Genomic DNA, 24,328 nt, shown 5'->3' on the forward strand with positions numbered 1-24,328 from the left:
AGGCTTCTTATACCAAAAGGCATTTAGTACCCAGAGTGAGGCTTTTAGCTCTACTGCACTAAGTCTATTCAGATAAAGCTGTTTAATACACTCGGGCAATGACTGCGGCTTTTTGGTTATGTTACAAACACTTCCATCTTAGTTGCATTGATGACTGGGAATCCACTTAAATTCAGGACCCAGAGTAATCAACATCCTCTTAAAACACTGTAGCAAACAGTATGGAAACACACACAGTTTCTCTTTACAGGACAGTATTTAACCTCATTTCCTGGTCACTGCATGCATCAGCTCTCCCACCAAAGCAGGCAGACATCCGAGGGCTCAGTCAGATTGCTTTTAATAATTTCATTAATGTTGTGCTATTTTTTTAAAAGCCTTGAGATTAGAGACCAGAAATAAAGGGACCCCACAGACGCCAATACAATGCCCACCTAATTCCCCCACCCAGTGTATTTCCTGTTCAGAAATCACTTATTTACATTGTCATGCTCTAACAAAGTCCTATCTGTGTATCCAAATAACAAATAAACCAGCAGAAACTCAACTGAATGCTTTGCCACAAAAATCAGAAGTATATTTGGAAAACTATGCTGTGCATTTGTAAATACCTTCCCATAAGAAACACTGCAGCAGGTTTATATCATTTTAAATACGCAGTGTCTTTTAGTCTCTGGTGTATGCAATAGCCTGTAGGAGCTTAGTGATAAAGCTTCCTATAATTGTCAGATTTCCTCCAGGCAGGCACCAATGTTTCCTCATGTGTTACTAATGGTTTGTGGAATTAACATGGCTGTTTATTGTCACGCTGCACAGAAAAGAAAAGGGGCAGACAGGCCTACATCTGAACTTCTCCACTGCAGGCAAGGATCTGACAGTGCACTTTTACTGCACAATAACCAGAGAAAAGACACCAGAAGCATTTTAACTCCTATATGGTCATTTACTTTTCTATAACCATCTTTAAAAGGAATTCAGAATGCTTTCTAATGGAGGGAAACAGCTCCATTTTACGGTCAGGGAAACAGACACAGAAAGGCAAGTGTTCTGCAACTGACAGCGAAAGTGCGATCCTCTAAAATTTCTTGGCCTCAGATGACAAGCCCATCACAGAAGCAAGTCTCCAGCTTCTAGATTTGACTGTTAAGTTGCAAAGCCATCCATTTATCTTTTATTAAGTCCTCTTGTTTTAGAGTACATTGGTACCTCTAACTAGAATCCACACATTTCTCCCTGGATAAAGTATCTATGCGTGTGCATGTCTGCTCTTCCCTGCCAATCTGGATATACTGTTTGTTTTTACATATAAAAAACTTGCCACATTTTTAATGATGACAGCCTGTTTAGTGATGCGTAGCACTGAAGCAGACAGTCCTTATTTCAGGCAGCAACATATGGAAGCAGAGACAAGCTGTGTACCTGAATCAGTGCTAGTACTTTATCCTGTACAATAGTGGGGGGATTATTCTTGGGCGAGATGATTTTCACCAGAACACCATCTATGAAGTCACGGTTTGCCACTAAGACGTGAAAGCGATGGCCACAGTTCTTCACACAGGTCTCCAACACCTACACACACAAAAAAACCCATTCATTGTTGGAGCAAAGCTTGATCACACACACAGCACCTATGTGGTTGTTTTCTGATTTTGGTTTTGTCTTTTTTTTTTAAATTTTAAAACTTTTGATGGGAGGGAGAGAAGACAGAGGAGAAATTACACTTATACTCTTAATTCTTCTTTTCTTCCCCAATCGTACCAAAAAGCTTACTTTTCTACACACACATTTAGATGTACCTCACCCACCATTAACATATTGGGGACTTTTGTGATCTACCTTTGCCTGTGTTCAAGGTAAAGACATACAGTTTCTTCCTCTTCAAAGCAGAACTTTCCAACCTGCGCAGCTGAACAGCTAAGTACATGGCATCACATCAAGAGCAGGTAAGACAGAGGACATCCTGTCACAGTGAGATATTATCGTGCTGTGGCACTCCACCATTTTCTATGTACCTGGAACACAGCTGGACCCAGCTGCTCTGAGCTATAAGCCATGTTTTAGAGTTGGGAATTCAGGTGAATGATCTTCACTCATTCAAAACACTCCCTTGTGAATGTTCTGACAGGTTATACTTTGACACATTTTCCCCCTGCAACCTAGCTAGAGGCACCTTCCAGTTGCCATTCAACTGCCATGGAAGAACAGCTGTTGATTTTTCTCTGAAGAACATGATTAGCATGGAGATAAATCCAATGCGTCACTTCTCCTTACAGCCATGCCTAATAACCACTGTGACTCTGTATCTGAGGAGTCTGTAATTACTCTCCTACTTCAGCTACTTTCATCAGCCCTGATGACACGGACTCATTCCTGATGAATTTCGCTCTTTCCTGCACAATGGATAATCTCATGGTTTGGTCTTTGGTAATCTGTCAAAATGACAATCCAGGATAGGAAATGGCAAGAAGACAGAAAGTACAGTTACGCTTCGTCAGGGAGATGCAACAAGAGCTGTGTGAAAGAATCATACAGATCACCTACCCACAGGAGTATAACTCGATCTAGTTACTGCTGCTCATTCTTTAGACTGCTGCTGTGCAGAGCCTGCCCAGCACCACATGTTCAGGAGTGCTGCATTACCCAGGAAACCCCTAGCTAAAGTCATCAGTAGGAAAGGTCACTGGCAAATTATCTCACACCTTAGCAGTGCTGCCTAAATGCACAGAATATAATTTACACTTTATTGAGTGAAATTAGATCAGCATAAATTAACACGAGTCTCCTACACAGATCCATTCACAAGGGTAATTGTGAATCAGCTACTTATGAAGCTGAAAATATGGGAAGTTCACCATCCTCACTTGCAGATATGCCCACAGCTGTTGCCTTGAAGTGGAGAAACGGTTGGACACAGGGAGAGGAGAGTAGAAGGGAACAGACCCATTTGGGCTACTTTAATTTTCCTCAGTCAGTACTTTGGATGAATAAGATCCACGAAAAAAATCAATTGAGTCAGAAAAATGCTATGCAAAGGTTCCAGCAACTCTCCCCAAGGAAGTGAGGAGGCAATTGGAGAGAAGAAAAGAGCAGAGCAGTGGCTGTTAAAGCAAATAGTGTGTACATTCAAGAAACTGCCAGGAAAAGGAAAATGACAAAAGAAAAGGATTCTGCCCTTTTGAGGCATTCCAGCCTGCCCCCACTCACCGTCAGTGCCAGCATGACCTCTCTGTAATTTTTGTTTCCATTCAGCCTCTTCTTCAGTGCTCGAATGGCATCCTTTGGACTGAAGGAGAAATACACCGTTTTTAAAAGACAGATCAGACACACTTTTCACATGTCATATATTGTGGGAAAAGGAATCCTGTACCACTTCCAGCTGGACATAAGCATGTGTGTTAACTTCAGATTACTTGACTACAACCAAACTAGGGTCATGTAGAATTATGTGAGGAGACAAGATACCACAGAAGTCAAGACCGGAGCAATGCCCAAGGCCTCCAAAAAGGTAGGATGTTGATCAAGCAAGAAAAATTGAGACCCACTCAGAAAAAGGCCCAGGGCGTAAGACCTGCAAACTGCAAGCAGCGCAGCTTTTCTGATGCTGAAGGAGATGCATCAGAGAAGGTCTCTATTCAAAAGGCTGAAATTAATAGCATTGCAGCACTGCAAAGAGATAACACCTGCTGAAAACAAGAACCCCAGAAGTACAAAGTCAGTACCCTCTCCAACAATACGTTTTTCACCCCAGCCATCCCAAGCAGAGACCGACCACAGAAAGTGCTGTATCATACAGTAGTTTTCTGAAATGCCTAAGGAGCTGGAAAACTAAGCAACTCGTATGCAAACTGCGTTCAAACTATGAGCATCTGCCCCCAGACTCACTGCACCTCCTCACATGCTGACTATGACTGGATGAAGATTGTGTTCATGAACCTTTCAAAGTCTGCTGAAATAGCACATACCCTTCTTCTGTCTCATTGATAATGTCACAGATCTCCATGTTAAGTGTCCAGTCTTCACTCTGCAGAGAGCCATCTGTGGCCTTTTCTGTAAAGAAAAATAAATCTTTTCACATCTTCCTGATTAGGTACTATACTTCAATCCATCTTCAGTTACTCTGAGCTGAAACTATCCAGTAAAAGAAAGACAGGGGAAAAAAAAAAAAAAAAAAAAAGAGTCCCCACTGACTGTAAGTAATGTCAAACCTTCCCTCCTGGTTTTAGGGATCAGCATAGAAGTTTCCAGACAGAATCAATTATCACTCAAGCTCACCACCTTCACCCCACATAGATGGGCTGTTCTTCAAAGACTCCTGAACTCCTGGGAGAGTAGGAAAATGTCAGCTAATTCCAATTTAAACTTCTCAGATGCTGCATTGTTGGCAAGTTATGAGGTAGGAAAATCTCCCCAAAATCAATACGACCTCCTCCCTGTTTTAGTAGGAGAATACCTCCACATGAGTTGAGGGAGGAAAGATGGCAACTTGGAAACAGAATTCAAGGAACTCCAGAATTTCAGTGTGAAAAGAACCACCAGCACGTGAAAACATTTAGCACGTGACAGTTCAAGTCATGATATCATTCATGGGTACCCCTTTTTGCCCGGAACTCTTTTACTCCTGTACTGCGGTCCCTCAGTGTCTGCTTGCCAGGGGGCTGGGCACTGCTTCCCTCCATCCGATGCTATGAAACCACTCTCCTCTCCATGCTGGGACTACATACACATCTCCCAAGCACAATCTGCCTTCCTCCTGACTCCCAAATGCCCCCTCACTATTTGCGTGGCAGGTAAGTCACTCTGGCATCAGACTAAATTCTAAGGAAAGGATGACCTATAGCACTGTGACAGTGGCAGATGCCAACCGTTGGCAGTTTAATTTATAGACGTCTGCAAGAGTAGCATAACCATAACTTCAAGTAATCAGTTGACAAGAACTATTTCCTCCTTGGGATTTCCTCCTAAATCAATATAGTTCTGTCTAGTGGTGCCTAGAACATCCCCTGAATTTTTCACACTTCTCACTTGCAGCATTCAAACCCTATGTGTGTTACGCTACCCACATTCAGAAATGCTACAGAGTTGAACATAAAGTCTGCCACCAGAGAGACCTAGAAAGGGGACCTTCAAGGCAAATGTGACCTTCTTTGTTAAATTAGTCTAGGTTTTTCTACAGATCCCTGGCATCCAATGTTGGAGGGTAAATAGGGTAAACAAAAGCATTTTTAAAATGCAAAATAAACCAAGAAAAAAAAAACACTTTTAAACATTTTAAAGCAGAAACAAAACCACAGATACCACCTTCCCAACTATCCTTCTGTCTTTACATCAGACCCCAATCTGTCCCCCAGAACAAGGCAGATTTTGTTTGAGAACGCCAGGCTCCAAGGACTTCACACATCTCTTTTTCTGTTTACCAATGATGTTTTCCCATTAACATATGTGACTGAGGATATAGATGCCCACAGGCTATAATTATGGGATGTTATTTGGAGAAAGACTATATGTCTGGGTAATTCAAGTTTCAGTGACTTGTCTACACCAGAATCGTGGCTAAAGCAGCTCCACCAAGGACAGTAATTGCATGAGTCTGAGACAAACCAGACAGCTATGCAAAATCCAAGTAGAAAGTGCTGAAAAGAAGCCATCTATTTCCAGAATGGAGAGGACTCCATGGAAAAGGAGATTATGGAACAGGAGAGCATTCTTTGCAGGCCTCGCTTCCCACTCAGAGAGGCAGTGCTGCAAGGCATGGGGATGGCTGCACAGGGTCTCACCCACCGGGAAGGAAACGGAGGGTGGGAGGTTGCAAAACTCCCAGCTGTGCCATCTTCAGCTCTGAGTCTTTTTCAGCCATCACCACCTCATGGTAGAGTGGCAACGAAAACTCCTTCTGTTTGAGGAGGAGCCTCAGAGAGATGCATGGGTTCCAAAGTGTCCAATAAGTAGTGGACAGGTTATTGAGTATTTTTAAGTTACTGCATGTTGGATATGTTAGGCAGGGATTCTCTTAAGGAAGAGTGCAGGCAGAGCTGTTTAATGTTTTCTGGGATACAGGAATTCATCTTTGTGCATAGCTACTTCCAACAATCACTTTCATTAGCTGCATTTTGTTCTTATACTGTACATAAGGCTTTATTCCTACAGAATGTGATCTGCCTTCGCCTTCATATAGTCCTTGTTGCTTAGGAAAACATTTAACATTAGAAAAAACCCATTAATATTCAGAGATATATATTTTTAAAAAATCACTACATCTGCTCTGCTGGAGAAGGTGATCCCCAAAGCTGCAAAGGATTTATAAGCACAGCGCTGCAAAATGAGAGATTACGCCTTAAACAGAGGGTATTCCTTAAGCTGGGCATATGATTTGTTTTCTTGATCTAAAACTATATTAACAAATTTGTGTCTTCTTGGCAGCACTTGGCATCAGGCAGCGACTTAGCAATGTTCATACTCTCTGGTCTCCTCTAATCACTTTTTATAAATGATTGTGGAAAATGCTGATCCTGCACAAAGTTGTGCTAGCAGCAAATTCATTCATTGCTCTTGTAAAACCTGTTTAGCTAAGGTTTATTTTGACAAAATGTGTATATGGCAGTACTCCACAGCTAAAAAGCATGATATTTTGGAGACGGTAGAGTGAAGAGATGCTGCTGCAGCACTGTACGGAGGGTAGCACAGGAACACTCATCTGGAGTCCCCAATAACCTTATTTGTATTTCCCTTCTGAGATACACTATGGAAAACAAAATCCCCTTTCTCCCAGAAAGTTTGGTTACGACCTTTTTATTTTTTAATTTCTGTTCTTTAGTTGGAGTAATACGTGGCTGAGACTGTGTGAGTTTAAGATGTAACAGTTGTCTTTTTGAGAATTAGTTCTTTTCCCCTTGGGTAATTTTTAATTCGAATAAGAGTCAGAAGCTAATTTTAGTCTCTTCTTCAGCGACAGAGAGCACACAAGCTCTTCTCATCTGTAGTCGTTTGTCCTTTGTAGGGTGTGTGACCCAGATTTGCTGCTGCAGTGCTCTCTCAACTGTTACAAAGGAGTTAACTGACTGCAGAGAGGCATACGAGTTTGTGTGTGATTTGTTTGAAGAACAGTATTACGCTGCGATGAATTGAAAGCCTGTTGAGCTATTCCAAAACTAAAACGCAGCAGGTTGTAGTTCTGGATTTCTGGTGAAACAGCTCTGCCTGCACTCATCCGTAAGAGAATCCCTGCCCAATATATTCAAAATGCAGTAACCTAAAAATACTCAATAACCTGTCCAGTATTTACTGGACATTTTGGAAGCCATGCATCTCTGAGTCTCCTCCTCAAACAGCAGACAGATACCACTGACAAGATTAAACAGGTTTTGGAAACTATCACAGAATTGCAAAGGAATGGCATGCAAATCATGCAAATACCCTTTAAAAAAGTCACCAGTTCCTCAGTCTCTTTCAACCAACCTCATTAAAAGGCATCTAAATGGCACTAGTTCACACAAGGACTCTGGAACATGACCAAAGGATTCCAGTGTGACATAAGAAATGTTAAATCAGACAAGGAAAAAGGCAATGAGTAGGAGTCCCTCCTGCCCCTCCCCTCACTGAACTGAAGAGTTTATGGTATAGTTTAATTGCAAAACAAAAGGGCTGGCAACTCCCAGCCTGGGTGCCAAGGGTGCCTTGCACAGCTTCTGACCCGAGAGCAACTCCGAGCGCTGTGTTATTGCCGAGTTTGTCACTGCAGCAGGGGCCAGGAGTTAGTGTCTCACACGGAGACATGATACCACCAGTGAGATTATCAGAAAGTCTCTCTCAGAAACAAGATGCTATCAGTTCCCACCACATTTCCCAAATTAAAGAAAAAATGTTCTGGTAGAAAGACAGACAATTTGGCACCCCACGCCTGACACACTGCAGACCTTGGACACTGCATATGCACACGCAAGCATTAGCTTATCTCTAGTCCGCAAAGAAAAAGAGAAAAAATTGTGCTATTTTTTCATTCACACCTTCCCTCTGATATCTAACTCTTGCGGCCGCATTTCCACACTCTGCCAAATGGCAATATCAGTATTTCCCTGCTCACATTGAAATCGTGTACATTTCATGGCATTCAGAAGGCACTGTTCAGTAGTGCAAAGTTTTCAGTGTAAACAGTCTCAGTGCCCACACCCTCCAGCCAAGCCTCTTCTAGAGCAACCTGCTCCAACCCGAGAGATGTCACCACAAGGAAATCAAGTCAGAAATGCCTGTGTAACCAACACATAATAAACAGACTGTGCAGGGCAGGACAGGAATGCTCTTTTAAGTGCAGGGAAAAAACAGAAGAACTTTTACCACCCATCTTCAACGCAGCTCAAAAGTCACCTAACAAAGAAATGCTAACACTAATTGTCCTCAAGAAGCCACTCTCAGCCCTTTTCAGTCCATACTACTTTTGCTTCACAGTTACAGTTCCATGTTGATGACACTTTTAAAATTTGACTTTGTTCACATATGGATGAGATAAAGCAGAACTCCTCACTCTTCCCTGCTTCCCCCTTCCAATGCTCGTCTCTGACCATTATACTGAACCTGCCGATGGAGACAGCCTGAAGATTTTCATTAGGATTGCAATTGCACAAGTTGAAGTCTGTATGTTATTTAACTCACATGCCATATGCATGCTTACACAGCTGAGACTGAAAAACTGACTGCTGGAAGCACTGAGAACATCTACTCTAGCTGAACAATCACAGCAGGCACAACCAGGGTAAAAATCTCCCCAAAAGGTCTATCTGTAAGCACCAGTAAGTGACTGTGGTGCTGCATAATGTTCTTGAAAGAAAAGGCAAAAGTGAAAAGTAAACGTTGCACTAGCTTTATATCACATTATATGAAAATGGCAGAACTGTTCTGTTTTCTGTCTGAATACCAGAATCTCGTGAATGAACAGATCTTTGTGTTCAGAGAAATCACAGTTTTCTCTCTTGGGACTTCTCCAGGTGTTGCTTCAGAGACTCTTGATTCATATGTTTGGGAAGAATTACGCACGAAAGATCACCTCTTTATGCAAGAAGCATGCACACCAATGCACTGTATTAGGGAGATCCAAAAGCAAGAAAGTTCCAATTCCAAATTTCTCCCCTCCCCTCCAACAGTGTTTCGTGTTCAAGTAGCATAAAACATGTTTGGTTTTTTTTGCTTGGAAGTTCAGAAGATTGTGGATCTTAGATCTTTGTCTTGGCTCTTAACAGTCCACCTGCCTACCAGCTGTGCTCCAAGACTGAAATTAGCAAATCAAACAGTCAGATGTGTTATATTGCACTCTGCATAATATTTGACAAAGAACAGAAGAAGCCACAGTATTAGCAGACTTTTACTACCATCCTACTGGTCCCCCTCCCTTCAGCTCAGTGGAGAGCTCTCAGAAGCAAGGGCTATCAGCTGAGGTCAAATGCAAAATGCTTTTATAGAATGGACAAAGGTCTTTCGAGGGGAGGCGGGGGGAGGAGTTTTGCAAGGCAATGCAAAACACACAAGATAGCTCACAAGGGAAGTTAAGCGACTGAATGAGATGATAGCATCTCTCCTCCAAGCTATAGGTTATAGAATTGTTTTGCTTTAAAGCATCATTATGTTTTGTGACTGCAGTTGTCTCTCTTGGATTCAACAAATCATCAATGACCTGCACAGCACCGTCAATAAGACCTGGGGAAAGACCATACAGAGGCCACAGAAACATATTTCAGCTGTCCAAGCAAAATGAAGATAAGACCTCAGCATTCGCATAGCTGCTGAGTTCAAGACATCTCACTTGGAAGACAGATACACTAGAATAACACACTTGGATACTCCTGGACTTAACAGTCTATTCTTGCCTTCTCTATATTTGCTTTTAGAAAGACAGTCACGGACACTTAGACATTATGGTAACCAACAGGAGGTTTTTTCCTTTTTATCAAAACGCTGCTATTAAAAAATAAATGTGACTCATTCAAAACTCAAGATCAAAACTCAATTTTGAAGTGACTTACTCATAAAAACCTGCCAGTTTCTTTGTTAGAAAGCACAGCTCCTATAGCATTTTTCAATTAGCCACCTCACTGCTCCAAGTCCTTTTTCTACATTCCTTATTTCACACTGCTCTGAAAATGCTGAGCTTCACACTTCCAAAGAAAAAGCCAGTCAGCTAGAACAAACGGGCTCAATCTGAACTGCAAGGCATTACAGAAAAACGTGATTTGGGTTGTACTGCTGCAGCACTGGTCATCCACTTTGACCAGTGTGATTTTTCAATTGATTTTAGCTATGCTTACATAGAAACTCTTTGCGATGAAGTCATCTATCCTCCACTCATTGTTTTGCCAAAGCTTCTGGGGCTGAATAAATGAATAATCATAGTTTGTAATGACTGTGGAGTCTACATTAAAATAAAATAACAAGAGAAGCTGTGGACATGCACATGTGCAATCATAACGAGTATTTAGCTCGAATGCTGTTTGAAGGCACAGCAGTAAACTGGGAACTGTCATTTTCTCCAATTAACTTTCAGGTTTTCTTCTTTTTGAAGCTGCCGCCCAAATGCCAAACTTCTTCAAATGTGCCTTCCAGATCACACTTGCCTGCAGTCGTGAATATGAGATATGCAATTATTGTGCTTTTTTAAAGACCACATGGTATTCACAGTTATGCTGTGACATTCCTGTGATTTAGATATGCTACAGAAAAGACATTGCCCACAAATTCAGCCTCTCAGGAGTAGGAAATTACAGCTGATTAACTGAGCATAGCTGCACAGCAATTTCAGAAGCAGAGCAAGGTGAATGGATTAATACATATTAAACAAATATTAACAGCTGTACAACAGAGAAGATTTTTCTTTCATACTCAGATCAGAGCTTCATCTGAACAAAAATCAAAACCAGAAATCCTTATAAAAATACTGGAGTAGGCAAGGGAGCATATCAGCCTGACTCGCTTAGTTTACCACATCTCATAGGTATTGATGTATTTGCAGGTTGTAAAACCAGATGGACCTTCCAGTACTACGCTATTGTATTGTACAGAAATGGCCTGATGGGGTAACTTAGTCCAGGCAGTTTCTGTACTCAGATGTCGTTCATCTCAGGCACAAATGATGGTTTAGTCATAGTCCTTAAAAGCATTTGGAATCTGGATCCCAAGCAGAACAGTGTGTTTCTATACAATAAAGACTTTTGTTATGAATCTTCTCACTGAAGTTCCCCTATCAGCAGAAATTGTTGCTGCTGACAGCATGCTCCACTGAATGACATGTGTATGCAAGTTGCTCTCTTTCAAAACAGATGGCAGAAAGAGACTACTCCTTCTTTAAAACAAAGTGAAATCCCTCTGACTTATTCATTCTATACAGCTTTAAAAAAAAAAACAATCAAAACTTCCTCCTACATACTGTACGCTCATTAAAGCTAACGTGTTGACCTATGTACTGTAAATAGCTGTCCTTCAGAGCTAGGACATACAGCAGCAGCTCCCAGCTCATCAAGCCATTTGCATGACTCGGAGGCACTTTTCCCTAAAACTGAGCCTGCACCACACATTACTTCACCTCTTTCAGCAGTGACCTTGGCCAGATTCCCATCCCACTGCAAACCCACGATATTCAAAGTACGGTGCTACTTTACGATTGACAAACAAGGACCTGCTCACGTCAGAAATCAATACGCTAAAGCCTTCAATCAGAAGTGTCAAAGCAGTTTTAAAATATATGTCCTGTATTAATGGATTTTAATGGATTCGAACGGAGATGTTTACTGTGTGATTTACTGTAGGGGAGCGACAAATCAATGCTCCTTTATGACATGTCACATCTCATGACAGACTGTCCCCCCATACTGTTGTATCAGTGGAGATGATGGCTTGCCACTTCGCAAACATCTGTGATCTATTAGGCAACACTTCCAGTAGTCTAATATTATCACACTCTGAGTGTCCATCTTTCTTCTCTAGATGAGAGGCACAAAAGCATAAATTAAAACCTTTCGGGTGACAAAATGTTCTCCCTTGGATTTGCCTTTTCTGAATTAGACTGCAACTGCTGTGACTAGTCCATATGACTCTGTATGGGACAATTTATCAGCACAGCATTGTTTCAACAGGTCACTGCGTTGGGATAGCTACTTAAATCTCCCCCTCCTTTGACCAGAGTAAGGCAGCAGATGCTGTATACCAAATCACACTGACATTTAGCCACTTCCAAAGGCAGAACTTGGATTGTAGCCTACTACTTGCCAAAGGGTTTTTATATTGGTTTAATTTTTCCAAGGAATTTGGATGATTGGGAGGGGGGCTACCTGTTCCCTAATTGGGGCTACCAGTTCCTTAACTAAGAATCTCAGGTATTAAAACACTGACATACTGGATGAATAACACCTTCACCAACACTAGAAATACAAAATTTCTTAATAGCTGAGTCTTTGGCTCTCCCCCATCCAAAAAAAACGCCAAAGAAACCAGCCAAAGAAGCTGAAAAAATAGTCTTCTTCCAAACAGCCCTTAGTAGCTGAGAAGCTTTTCTCACCAGAAAGACAACTCGCTACAGACAATGCCAATATACCAAAAAAGCTCTTAAACTAATACATGCACATAAATTTGTCCTAATGCCAAAAAACAACTGCTAAAAAAACGCAGACTCCGTTCGTTTTATCAGCTTTAACTTACAAATCTGAGAGAAGGGGCAGCCGAAAGTAGTGATTTATTTCTCAACTTCTTTGTTAACAAGTATGCCAAAAGTCTCTACTGCATTTGTAAGAGTGGCACAGAACACCAGTATGACAGTTTTTTACATAAGCATTCCCCCCCAAATGCAGAAAAACAATACCACACATACAAAGCAGAAGAATGTATTTGACCAGTAATATACTACGAGGAGGTAACAGAGAAAAAGAGGAATATTCTACCCATCCGGATGCAGTTTTACCACCCAGAACTGTAGGCAGAGCGGTATTACAATTTGATATCCCAGCTGCACAAAATGTTGCAAGCGCCATCAAGAGCAAGAAGGTGTCCTCATCTGTGACTAGCTGCCCTGTTCAAGACTTCAACGGCATCCAGTAATTACAGGTGAGACCGAAAAAATGTCTTTATGAAAAGTTATGGATGATCAGTGTGTCAGTGAGCTATATTTGAAATCTATCAGCTCTTGATGGCTAATTTTGTACTACATGAGTAAAGCAAGTTCTAATAACTCACTTGGGACTTCACTCCAGTACTTACAAGCTACGTGCTTTTCATATTCATAAAACAAAACTAATTGCCTTTCATGGATGAAATGTTCTAAGAATTTTTAATCCACGTCAGCTGCAAACTCTAAAAATCCATCCCCATATATTTAAAACACCCCCTCCCACCCACTCGCTTGTAACATGTTGTTTGCTGCAAACAAACTGGAAGGCAAAGATAATCCATCAGGCTCCTACATTAGTATTATTTATATTATTTTTTTACAGGTTACTCCTAAAGTCAATTGCCCACATTCTCACATGCTTAAAATAAACTGAAAACACTAATTATATTTAGTGAGGGGAAAAAAGGGAAAATCTTTCATTCCTACAAAGAAAGCAGCTACAAGAACAAGTTTACTCCTTAGCTGCAGCATGCTATGGCCGATTTTTAAGTAAACGTTCATACACAATAATTAAAATGTGTTACAAATTAAAAGAAACAAATCTTGCAGTAGACTATTTCATGTCCATGTTTCCACACCCAGCTCTCCTATCTATCTACAGCTACGAAGATGAGAGCTGTGTCCTCCGGACCACGATTATCCCATACGTAGAAGCAAACTAGACAGTAAGGAGCCTGCAGCTTTTGAGGGCTGACAGCTCACGTTTTCTAGTGTGAAATGCTTTGGTTTGCTTTTCAATTTTGCAGCCTTCCCTCACACTGCTCTACAGGATGATCCCATTCAAACTCTCCAATACCTCCACGGCTTGAAGATCAGCGTCTGGAATACACTAAGTGTTTTCACCATGGGAAGCGGGGAGAGCTGGCTCCTGTTCCACTAGGTAACAGGAATCACTTTTGCCAACGTTGCTGTCATTGAAGGGCTCTGTTGCCAGCTGCCCGTTCCAACAAGCCAAGCTTGCTATGCCTGTAAAAGCTTAGCAGCTAAACACTTCCAATCTTCTCAGTGCAAATCAGGCAACAATAACAACAAGATACACGTGTGCAATTCCGTCTTGTATGAGCTGAGAAATGCGGATTTCTTGGTCCCTAATAACCCTGCTAAAAATTCTGCTCCATTTGTACAGCCCTGTTTCTCATGTGCCACAGCCATAGATAAGCCTGAAAACGACTGATAAATAGAAAATGTAAATACCAGAAGTTTAGATCAAGTATGCAAATGCCCATTCCTAAGACTGTCATTTCAATTTTCCCATAAGTCCCCATTCACCAACTTGTGTTATCCAGTCATATGACTTTGTAAATTCTTCAGGTCAGGAACCGTCCCTATACATTTCACGTTCCACTGCAATCGTCTATATTACACGATACTGTTAGTGTGGTAAAATTAAAAACAATGTAAATTTATCAGGGGACTGCAGCACACTTTTGGAAGATAACTATATTGGTCCTTGGACAGTTAAAATTCTAACTAGGACGCAGATTTTGAGCATGGCATAAAAACAGTTTGGCTTATTTACCATGTGTAGCAGGGAAACAAATCCTTGCAGATGAAAAGGGCTGATCTAGTGTATTCTGAAAATTGCACAGTATGGATGGGAAGGTAACTTTCCCAATGTGAACATACAGGATCTTCTGGAATGTACAGAGAACCAGCTCTCCGGTCTTTGCTGCTTACAGCTTGTTTATCAACAACACAGGAGAAGTCACAGGATACTGAATAACAAATATGAAACCTACTGAAGCCTTTTTGGCAGTGTGACACTGATATATGCTAGTGTCACTGCTCCTGCTTGGGAAAGCAATGAATATCACCAAAGATGCCAACCTGGCCCCATTCACTGGTGGCCAGCTGAATGACTGAGCTTCACCAGCTCCTGCTGAGGTTAGCCTCTCCTGAGCATTCCCTTATGTTTCTGGGTGAATCAAGACTTTCTCAACTTCTTTCAGGTTTTATGTTCATGTACACTGTGCACATCCTTCCTCTGAGCCCAGCAGCGGCTTCCTAAGCAACTAACAACAGTATAACGATGTCTTTTATGAAAGAGTGCCCTTTAGAGGTGTAAAGCTTGCCTGAGCGAGACTGTACTGTTTCAGGTCTCTCCTGGAGATCATCAACGGCCTGGAGATGATTCTGCAAGCCAGCATGCAAACTAAGGTTTGCTTTAAGGGGTGCCACATGTGAAATACCTCATTAACAGCAGCAAGACTCAAGGCCAATACCCTTTAAGGAACCTGGTTGGAAGAGGGATTTTTCATTACTCACTTGCTATGCCAAGTCATTGACATAGATGGGGATTTTAAAGGCAGTTTTAATTATAGTAGGTAAAACCCACACATGATCAAGCTGCAGTGTCAGAAAACCACCAGAACTGAACACTGACCCATTTGGGTTGTTTGCTGAACTTTAATCACTTTCCAAGTCTGACAGCTGCTCAAACTTAATTGCTCATTACGCTTGTAAATAAAAACTGATCTCATTCTCTGATTAGCCAGCCATCTTATAGTTGCCATAACAACTTCTTGTCTAATAAGTAATTTCAGATTTACCATTATTTGTACTAGCAGAAAATTTCACAAAGGTCTGAGATCTCTCTTTTCACTAAAATACCCTTCTAATTAGAAGACCTGAAAAATCAGTAGAGAAAGGGCAGCTCAAAGATAATGAAAAAACAAGCTATTTACTACAACAGCTTAAACATGAGATAAGGGTACCCCAAAATGAAATATATACTTAACCCGTACCTTTCACCATCAATCATCTTATTATCATACCTATACACCATAACAACTGCTCAGAAAAATAATAGACAGTGTTCAGGTAATAACTGGTCACAATGTTATTGTGATTTCAAGATTCACTCCAGAAGAAATATTCCAACAAAGTTTGCATATTTTCTCTCCTAATCTTAAATTAGGAGCCAATTAACTGGTTAAATTCCTTAACACTGTTAACTGATTGGAGTGCTTTTTGGTGAACACTGAGGAGTTCAGATTCTTGACAGCGTCATATAAAAGAGGGAAAAGCACTTTTGAGTGAAAGTATTGAGCCCAACAGATGTCCATTGCATCAACTGCAAGGAAAGATGTTTTGGAAGGAAGAGCTACAATACAGTATGTCATTTCTGGATCACCTCAGTCAAAAACTTACTTCAGGCTTGACTTTTTGGACAAGATTACTAATTAAAGCCTTACAAATGTCTGAAAAAAAATATCTGTATTTCAGAAAGTATTTGGTCATCACACTATAACTAAAATGCCTCTATTAAAACATACAGACGTATTTGTTAGTCTGAGAAGACAAAGTGATCAGAAGCTATCAAATACCGCTAGCCTGTAGGCCTAGTACAGGACATAAGGACCTTCCAAAATTTGCCAGCAAAGCTGCTGAAGCTTGCAACTTATTTAATCTGCTCAAGGTAGCTTTTTGTGTGTATAGGCAAGGAAGGACGCCCTTTTCCTTCCAAGAGGAAAATAAATGCAGAAAGCTATAATTGAGACAAAACTAAAGTTAAAAAAAAAAAAAAAAAAAAGGCAGGAAATACCAGATTTTAAAAAGGGACCTTCTGCATTTACTTGCTATGCCAGAAATGTGATTTTTTTTGTTATTTGGGTCAAATACAAAGCTGGTCACACTTCTTGCAATAGATGTATCCCATGAAAATACAGAGGATGCAACATGTCCAAGTTAACAATATCCTCAACATTCCTGACCACATTTGGGATGTAACAAAGTCTTTCTTGCCTTAAGAATAAGAAACGGATACTCTGCAGAGTTCTTTGGGTTCAAACACAGTTTATAACACCAAGCTGTGTCTTCACTTTGTGCATGTTTTCTTTGAGCTGAATTTGAACAAAGAATTTCTTCCCAAAGTAATCTAACCCAGAAGGCTTCTGAGGACCAGCTGGGGAACAGACTGGCTTACTCTCAAAGAATAAGCAGGCTTACCAACTAACCAAATTCTTCAACAGGTTTCTCCTGAATATCTACTTATTTTTTTGAGTCTCCTGATGCTCTCTGGACTACGTTGCAAACACTGAGCTGCCAAAGGGTTTCTGTGAACTGAGAGATACAGAAGCACGGGTAAATAGTCTATACATAGCCATGATAGGAATTGCCCAAGCACAGACATGGTATATACATACATGGACTTATTTGCTTCCCTAATCCTTGATTTTGAAATGAGTTACTATATTATGGGGCCTACCTTATAATTCTGGCAGGTACAGAACAATCATAGAGTATATTTAAATTTAAAGACAGTGCTGTCAATAACAGACTGGCTGTATTTATTTGTGTCTCCCCTCCTTCAGCAACGGGAAGAGTGCCTACAGGTTGGAAGATCTGGCTCCATGAGTTAGGTAAAGAAATGTTTACCTGTAGCAAAGGGCCTGCTCCTAAGGGAAGAGAGACCAAGCTGTAGCAAAGCCTTTAGACCAGCATCTTTTATGCTCAAGAATCATCAATTTTAAAAGAGCCCTTTCCCATTGACGATAACTGAAACAAATGAAGCAAAACAATCATGGAGAACCATCAGCAGCATGACTAAGCAAATACACAAGATAAGGCCTATCTATCGTAGATAGGGTTTTTTTACTCAGCAACAAGTTTCTTTTACGTAGAAAACTAGTAATTCCCAGATGGATGCAAATGAGAAAATGGAAAACTAGTTCTGAATGATCTGTGCAGACTCATATGGGGTGAAAAAGGTGTTAATGCATGCTGGCCTTCTGGGTCACTTCCTTACTTCTCAGGGCTCCTACAACACTTCTTTCTTCCCTGTGTTCTCCAGACATTTATGCTTTTTATCACCTATACATTGCACAGACTTTGAAACTAAAACACAAAGTGTGATATGATTTACCCAGAGTCAAGTATGATATACCAGATGAGAAAAGAGATTGTCAGGCTAACCCTGAAGAGCACCAGCCCTGCAGGTACTGTGCAGGGTCATTTCCCATGAAGGATCATCTCATCAAAATTTCTGCAAAAACTGCTGCTGTTCCTCCACTGACTGTTATGACTGAGGATACTACCAAATGCCTTGATCACCTTCAAAGAATGCTTAATTAAAAACTCAACATAGTTTACAAAATCAAAGGAAAGTCTGGGTAATTTAAAAATGTTCTTAATTCAACTACGGAAAACATACAATACTTCTTTTTTTGGTGAAAATTGTTTTGGATGAAATACAAAATCAGTTGGAAGGGTCTGTGGGCATTTTCTAACTGCGTGGTTTTAGTCAAGCGTATTTTAAATATGCAGTTTAAAAAATCTGCCAGGTACACAAACAGAGCAGTATCAAACTGGGAACGAGCTGTCCTCACACTGCAACCCCTCACATATAGATTTATATTAGAAGCATATGGAATATACATTTAAGCGTACTGTGCTGGAAGAGATAAAACTGCATTACTCAAAAATACATGCTATAATACCTTCAAGAACTACAATCTGCTTTTGTGCCTATAAAATAAATCCAGTCTTAGAAACCTAGTATTAAATGGTATTATACTAATTATCCAGCTTCACACATGTATGTAGTTTCTCCAAGTTGCCAGATTCATGACTCAGTATTTATTTGCTCCTTTAAAAGCAAAGATATCCATTTTCATATTTCATGGAGATTCTCCTTACAACATAATCCATTGTCATGAAGTGAAAGCAGATCCAAATAATCTTCTAAAACTAAAAGCACTTTATCAGACTCTCTTTTGCATGACTAGCACAATTCTATATGAAGGGCGGGGGGGGGGGGGGGGGGTTTTTAGCAACTACAGGAGTACCTATAAAAGTACTTAAACTCCAAGAAGACTACTTCTTGTGCACTCTTCACTGCAGGCAAAGACAAAAGTCATCTTTTTGATACAGCGTATGCTGTGGGCATCTGATAGCAAGAAAAGTTACTGACACCTTGTACTGAGAAAAGCTTCCCTTCGAACAGGGCACAATACTTCAGTGGCTATGGCTAAATGCAAAGGATATTTTATTTTATTATAATGCAATGACTGAAAAGAGAGATGATTGAGACCCCAACAGCATGCTGCAAACACATAATTTTATTGGTACCAGATCCTAAGGTTATGGTGTCCACTTTAAACACTGACTTCTAGCATTGGGAAAAGGTCTGTCTTTAAAAAAAATGTTTTCCTTACAGCACAGCACAGCACAGCAGTAAGTTTAGTCTGAAGGGAACTTAAGCAAATTGTGTGTGTGGACAAGAAAGCCTGGGTTAATTTATCCTGCAGGATTACCATGGGCTGCTCACTGTAATATATCTCTCTATTCTTACATGTAGCCATCAACTCATTTATTTAGAACCCTTTTTTTCCTAAGACTCATAAACCCCTTAAGATACAAGAAACCTGCAGGAAGGTCTTGAGTGCTTCTTATGAAAAGGAAAATAAAAGGTGTTCATACACCCCTCCAAGCTGAGGCATTTTCTCATTAAAAAAAAAAAAAAAAGAAAAAAAAAGAGGGTCACTTCCTTACTTCTCAGGGCTCCTACAACACTTCTTTCTTCCCTGTGTTCTCCAGACATTTATGCTTTTTATCACCTATACATTGCACAGACTTTGAAACTAAAACACAAAACAGCAGCTCTAAAAACAGAGTCTGTCCACCATATTTATTATCAGTTTCACAGCCTTGAATGGAAACTGCAAGTGCTTTGATAAAAATCAATTGAAAAGCTGTCTGCCTCACTGTTGCTTCAATAAAGTGCCTCTGTATCTTTTGCTGAAACCCTGTTTTCGTAGCCTCCTTAAACAATACTCTGTATTAAATCACTGCACTGTGCCTCTTCTGAAAACAGACTCCAGGGCAAGTGCCCAGACCGGCACCCCTCGTTCAAACCTCCCTTCATCAACAGGGACCAAGGATGTAAACCAGCATCGTCTAATCAACACCCCCACCCCCAGTTATTCAGGACACCTTAATTTCTATTATATTGCTAAAAATTAACTTTCAGGTCTCTGTGCATTTAACTCAGGTGCTGGACCTCTCTCCCTGGAGGTCTTTGGCTCCAAGTCAAGCAGACTTCAGGCTGCAGCAAGAACGGCTGACTTCAGCAGCACCCAGAGCCCTGACCAGAGCCCTTACCAAAATGGACCTCAACACTCCTGTCCATCACCCCATGAGGAGTCCATTTCACGCTTCACTGCCCCAACTCAGCCCTTCGCACCTGAGGGAGCAGGGGGGGCCAGCAGCAGGACTTGGTTTGGATTTAAACAAATACTCTCCTGAAGCAACTGCAAAGTCTCCAGACTGAAAAAAAAAAATACTACAAAATCTAACTGGTTTTACTGTGTCCTCATGTGCAAGCCATATGGCCTATATCAAATAAGCAGAATGAGCAGAAAAAGTCACCAGTACTCCACATTCCTGTAATTCAATCAGCTTTAATCATCTAAGATGTTTTCCCTAACCTACAGTAAGGGTATTTGTTCTAATAACCTTGAATACAGTGGTGACACTTTAAAGATGGCCCCCTTGAACAAAGAAAGATAAAAACACAATTTATGGCAGGATGTTGAATCTCAAGGCAAATTCCCACTACTGTAAATTGCAGCTTTTTCCCCAGGTCAGTCCCTCTCCCAATAGCAAGCAGTCTGTCTTAGCTGTTTTACTACACATCTTCCTGTACTTCTCCTCCTCAATGGTCAGGAATATTCTTCAAAATAGTCCTCCTCTAAGGATCTAGTCTATTGTATTTACAGTATTAATTGGAAAAAATAAACAGTTCAGTCCTAAGAACTGGGCCAACACCCAGTGCCACAAAGGATCTTGTCAGCCCTGACACACTCGGCAGCCTACAAAACCCGCGGCACCCAATTCCTCCCTCTAGACTCTTGCCAGCTTTCACAAAGACCTTCTCCAGGGCTGGTGGCACGGCCACCCCTCAGCTGGCCAGAGCCATGCACCACAAGCTGTCAGTGAAAGCTCCAGTGCCCCCCTGGGCTCTTCATCCAGGATCACCGATGCTGCTGGATTCAGTGGGCGCCGAGCACACAGCACTGGTAAATCACCAGCAGCACATCAGGCTCCACACACAACCCCTGCTCAGGGATCTTCCTGAGGACGCTTGCTAGGAGGCACTGACCACCAACAAAAGTGACATTGTGAAGGGGTGAAGGGACCATGAAGACTTCTTCTAAGTCCTGTGAAATGCTGAAAAGCACCGTTTGCTCACAAACCCTTTGAGAACTAATGGATGCTGCTACATAATCCTGGGTAGGATTTTAATCTTACATGTAAAACGGTGCAATTATCTCCCTTCACTGCAACCTCCAGGTAAAAAGCAACATGGAATGAGCAAAATGTTTTTTAAGTTCAGGAATCTCCTAGGCACACCACAGCAGCTGACTCCCTTGCACACAGCAGCCCTGTCAAAAACCACCTCCTCCGCTCAGGTGAGGACCTTGCTAGAGACATAAGGACAGTTCAGCGTCCACGGGTCAACTGAAGTATTAAAGAAAAATTAAGTGAGGTTTGTAATTAGTAGCCATGGTGATGGCTTATACAGATTCTGTTAGGTGACCGCTGGAAACTAAATAGAGGCTACCATATAAGCCAGTCCAAAAACCAGGTAGCTTTCAGCAATGAGGAACATGGCTGCCATTTAAACCAGCACTTTAGATGCAGGAGACTCTATCCATCTCCATTACAAATCCTCTGAGCTCATCCTAGCATTACTTTCCCACATTAAGCAAAAGAGTTAACATAAAAAGCCTGTCTAGCTTCAGACATTATCCAGATAAAGAGAAGGAGAAAAGAGAAAATCCCTTGTATTACCTCTCTCAGCTCTCCCCAACCTTCTCTGACATCTTTGTTCTTTGAGACCTGGCATTTATCTGAAGACATTGTCTAGCCCTAATTAAATCTTCATGTGAACCACTGCTACTTCCTGGCAGAGAACGTGCATTCTTGGTGTGCTGATGGACCTACATAATTTTCTGCACTCCTCCCTTATGGTGAGTGTTAGGCCTTGCTTGAAAACATCACAACTGTGTTCAACACAATATGTTTAAACAGAAATACAAAATTATTCAGTTTCTTTTAAAGAATGAAGAGAAACATAAGTGAAAATTATATTTGACAAGCTCATTGAAAAAAAACTGTGGAAACACTGGGCAAATAGCACCGTCTGAGAACAAGGCATGCTTTTGTTTTACTGTTGTCTCAGAAAGGGATAACTGGCAGTGATATGAGAAGCAGAAAAAATTTTCTTCCAAAATAAAATCTGCAGCTATCTCTTCCCCCCGGGGATGAAAAAACATTCTTAAAGTGCAGATGAATTTTCCATTAAGGGAGGCTGCATTATAAGCCCCTCACACACACCTAACCTTATCTGATGAAAGCAACTCCTTCAGAGCTTTGTGTTCGAAGCCTCTAAGTTGGCAGTGACTGCTCATTCAAAGAGAGCAGGGGGATGTAAGAGCTATGAAAATCGTTGCACTCTGGAGTTAGAGAAGGAGAAGGCTAGAAAAGCAGATTTTACTGCTAACCTCCCCCAACAATTCTTAAGTCTTAAGGAAGCCCCTTTAAACCACTTACTGATGCTAAAAGAATCTGACAATAAATAAATGAGAAATTATTGCCTTCCCTTAACAACGCTCATTGTAGAAGGCTTGTCCAAGCAGCAAAGCAGCCAGCTGTCCTGCCAGATGTGGTCAGATGGCCAAACACAACAAAGCAAATTCACTTTAAAATCATGTTTAACTTTCACTGTTCTCATTATTATCCTCAAATTCTCAGCACTTCTCTCCCTAACCAGAAGAAATAAACACCCCAGATGGTGGAAGAAAAACAGCAAGCTATACATATGCTCCATATAGTCTGACAAAGCAAGAGTCCAGCCATCTTCAAAGCACATGCGAGACTTACCCATTTAAGGGGTAAAAGCTCTACAAGGGGGTGTCTCTGCACGTGTGTGTGAGGCAACTACTATAAAAGGACTTCTGGGTTTTGAGGCCACGACCAGGTACTCTGCAAAATTTTTCCACTGTAATTTCCAAAGACACCAAGTCTTCCATCTTCCCATAAATCAATGTAGAATAGCTATAGACTAGACTATACATAGCTATACATTATAGTATATATAACCCCTAAATAAGGCATTAGAATTACTGCTGCTTATGAAACAAATCAAGGAAACTAGGAGCATGGTTTCACTGGAGAAGGATGCTAGTGCATGTGCATTCATTCAGCCGAACATCGCCTTGGTTTCTGGGACTGCACGCCATGGTCCCTGCACTGCAGGAACCTGAGCCGGTGTGTCGTTCTTTCCCACTGCACTGTGAGAGATCTTATATTTCTTCAGGGCCTAAGAGAAGAAAGCAGGAGGCAATGACAGCCCACCCAACTGCGGGCAAGCTATCAAACTCTGCAGAAGTGGCATCTAGGCTTTCTCCTGTGGCCCCAGCCATGGCAACCCAGACCAAAACCAGACTTGCCACAGCTGAGAGTGAACACATCTGTGGGAGGGAGTGAGTAGACGCAGCAACCCAGGAAGGCCTATGGCTAGCCGCACAGTGAAAGCGCACTCAAAAGAACCTGCCTAATGTCACCAAAGCATTAGCAAAACCACAATTCAAGCTCTAGGCTGAAAACTGAGCATGTACTTCTATCTCTATAACCACATCACCCTCTCTGCATATGCACAGGTCCAGGGAGGTTTCAACACTTTGGGAAAAAGGTGGCTGAATGACAGGGTTGCTCTGTAACAAGGTACTCATACGCAGGAAAAGGAACTGGGGGATGCAACAACTTTCCTTCATCCATCAACCATCCTGAAGTGGAGTCGCTCCCTCCCCATGACGAACAGCCTGCCCAAAGCCACCGCTACCCCCACAGCCCTCTGCTGCCCACAGAGGCCTCCATGACCCACACTAACCCCCAGAGCCCCCCACTAAGGCCTACAGCACCCATGAACCCCGAAAACCCACCACCACCTCCAGAGCCCCCACCAACCCTACAACCCAAGAGACCCCCACACACCTCCAGAGCCCCCCACTAATGCCTCACTGCCTCCAGAGCCCCCCGTTAAGCCCCAGAGATCCCCACAACCCCCAAAGATCTCCACTAAGCCCCACATCCCCCCCCTCCCCTGGCTCCAGAGCCCCCTGCGGGCCCTCACAGACCCCCCCACAGCCACCACAGCACCTTACCGACCCCCAGAGCCCCCCGCTG

The 24,328-nt window shown here is 41.7% G+C and overlaps 1 protein-coding gene across 2 annotated transcripts in view; it reads right to left on the minus strand.

Moving 5' to 3' along the window:
• Positions 1-24,328, minus strand: part of TOM1L2 (target of myb1-like 2 (chicken)) — a 58,830-nt gene that overhangs the window by 34,309 nt on the left and 193 nt on the right. For both annotated transcript variants that reach the window (XM_010570380.1, XM_010570379.1), the window contains exons 2-4: positions 3,963-4,047; positions 3,205-3,283; positions 1,420-1,569 (exon numbers count right to left, since the gene is read on the minus strand). In XM_010570380.1, the coding sequence (XP_010568682.1) occupies positions 1,420-1,569; positions 3,205-3,283; positions 3,963-4,047 (314 nt within the window). The remainder of the gene's footprint in view (positions 1-1,419; positions 1,570-3,204; positions 3,284-3,962; positions 4,048-24,328) is intronic.

This window comes from Haliaeetus leucocephalus, unplaced genomic scaffold (assembly GCF_000737465.1).
Source record: "Haliaeetus leucocephalus isolate CR32 unplaced genomic scaffold, Haliaeetus_leucocephalus-4.0 Scaffold295, whole genome shotgun sequence".
Lineage (NCBI taxonomy): Eukaryota > Metazoa > Chordata > Aves > Accipitriformes > Accipitridae > Haliaeetus > Haliaeetus leucocephalus.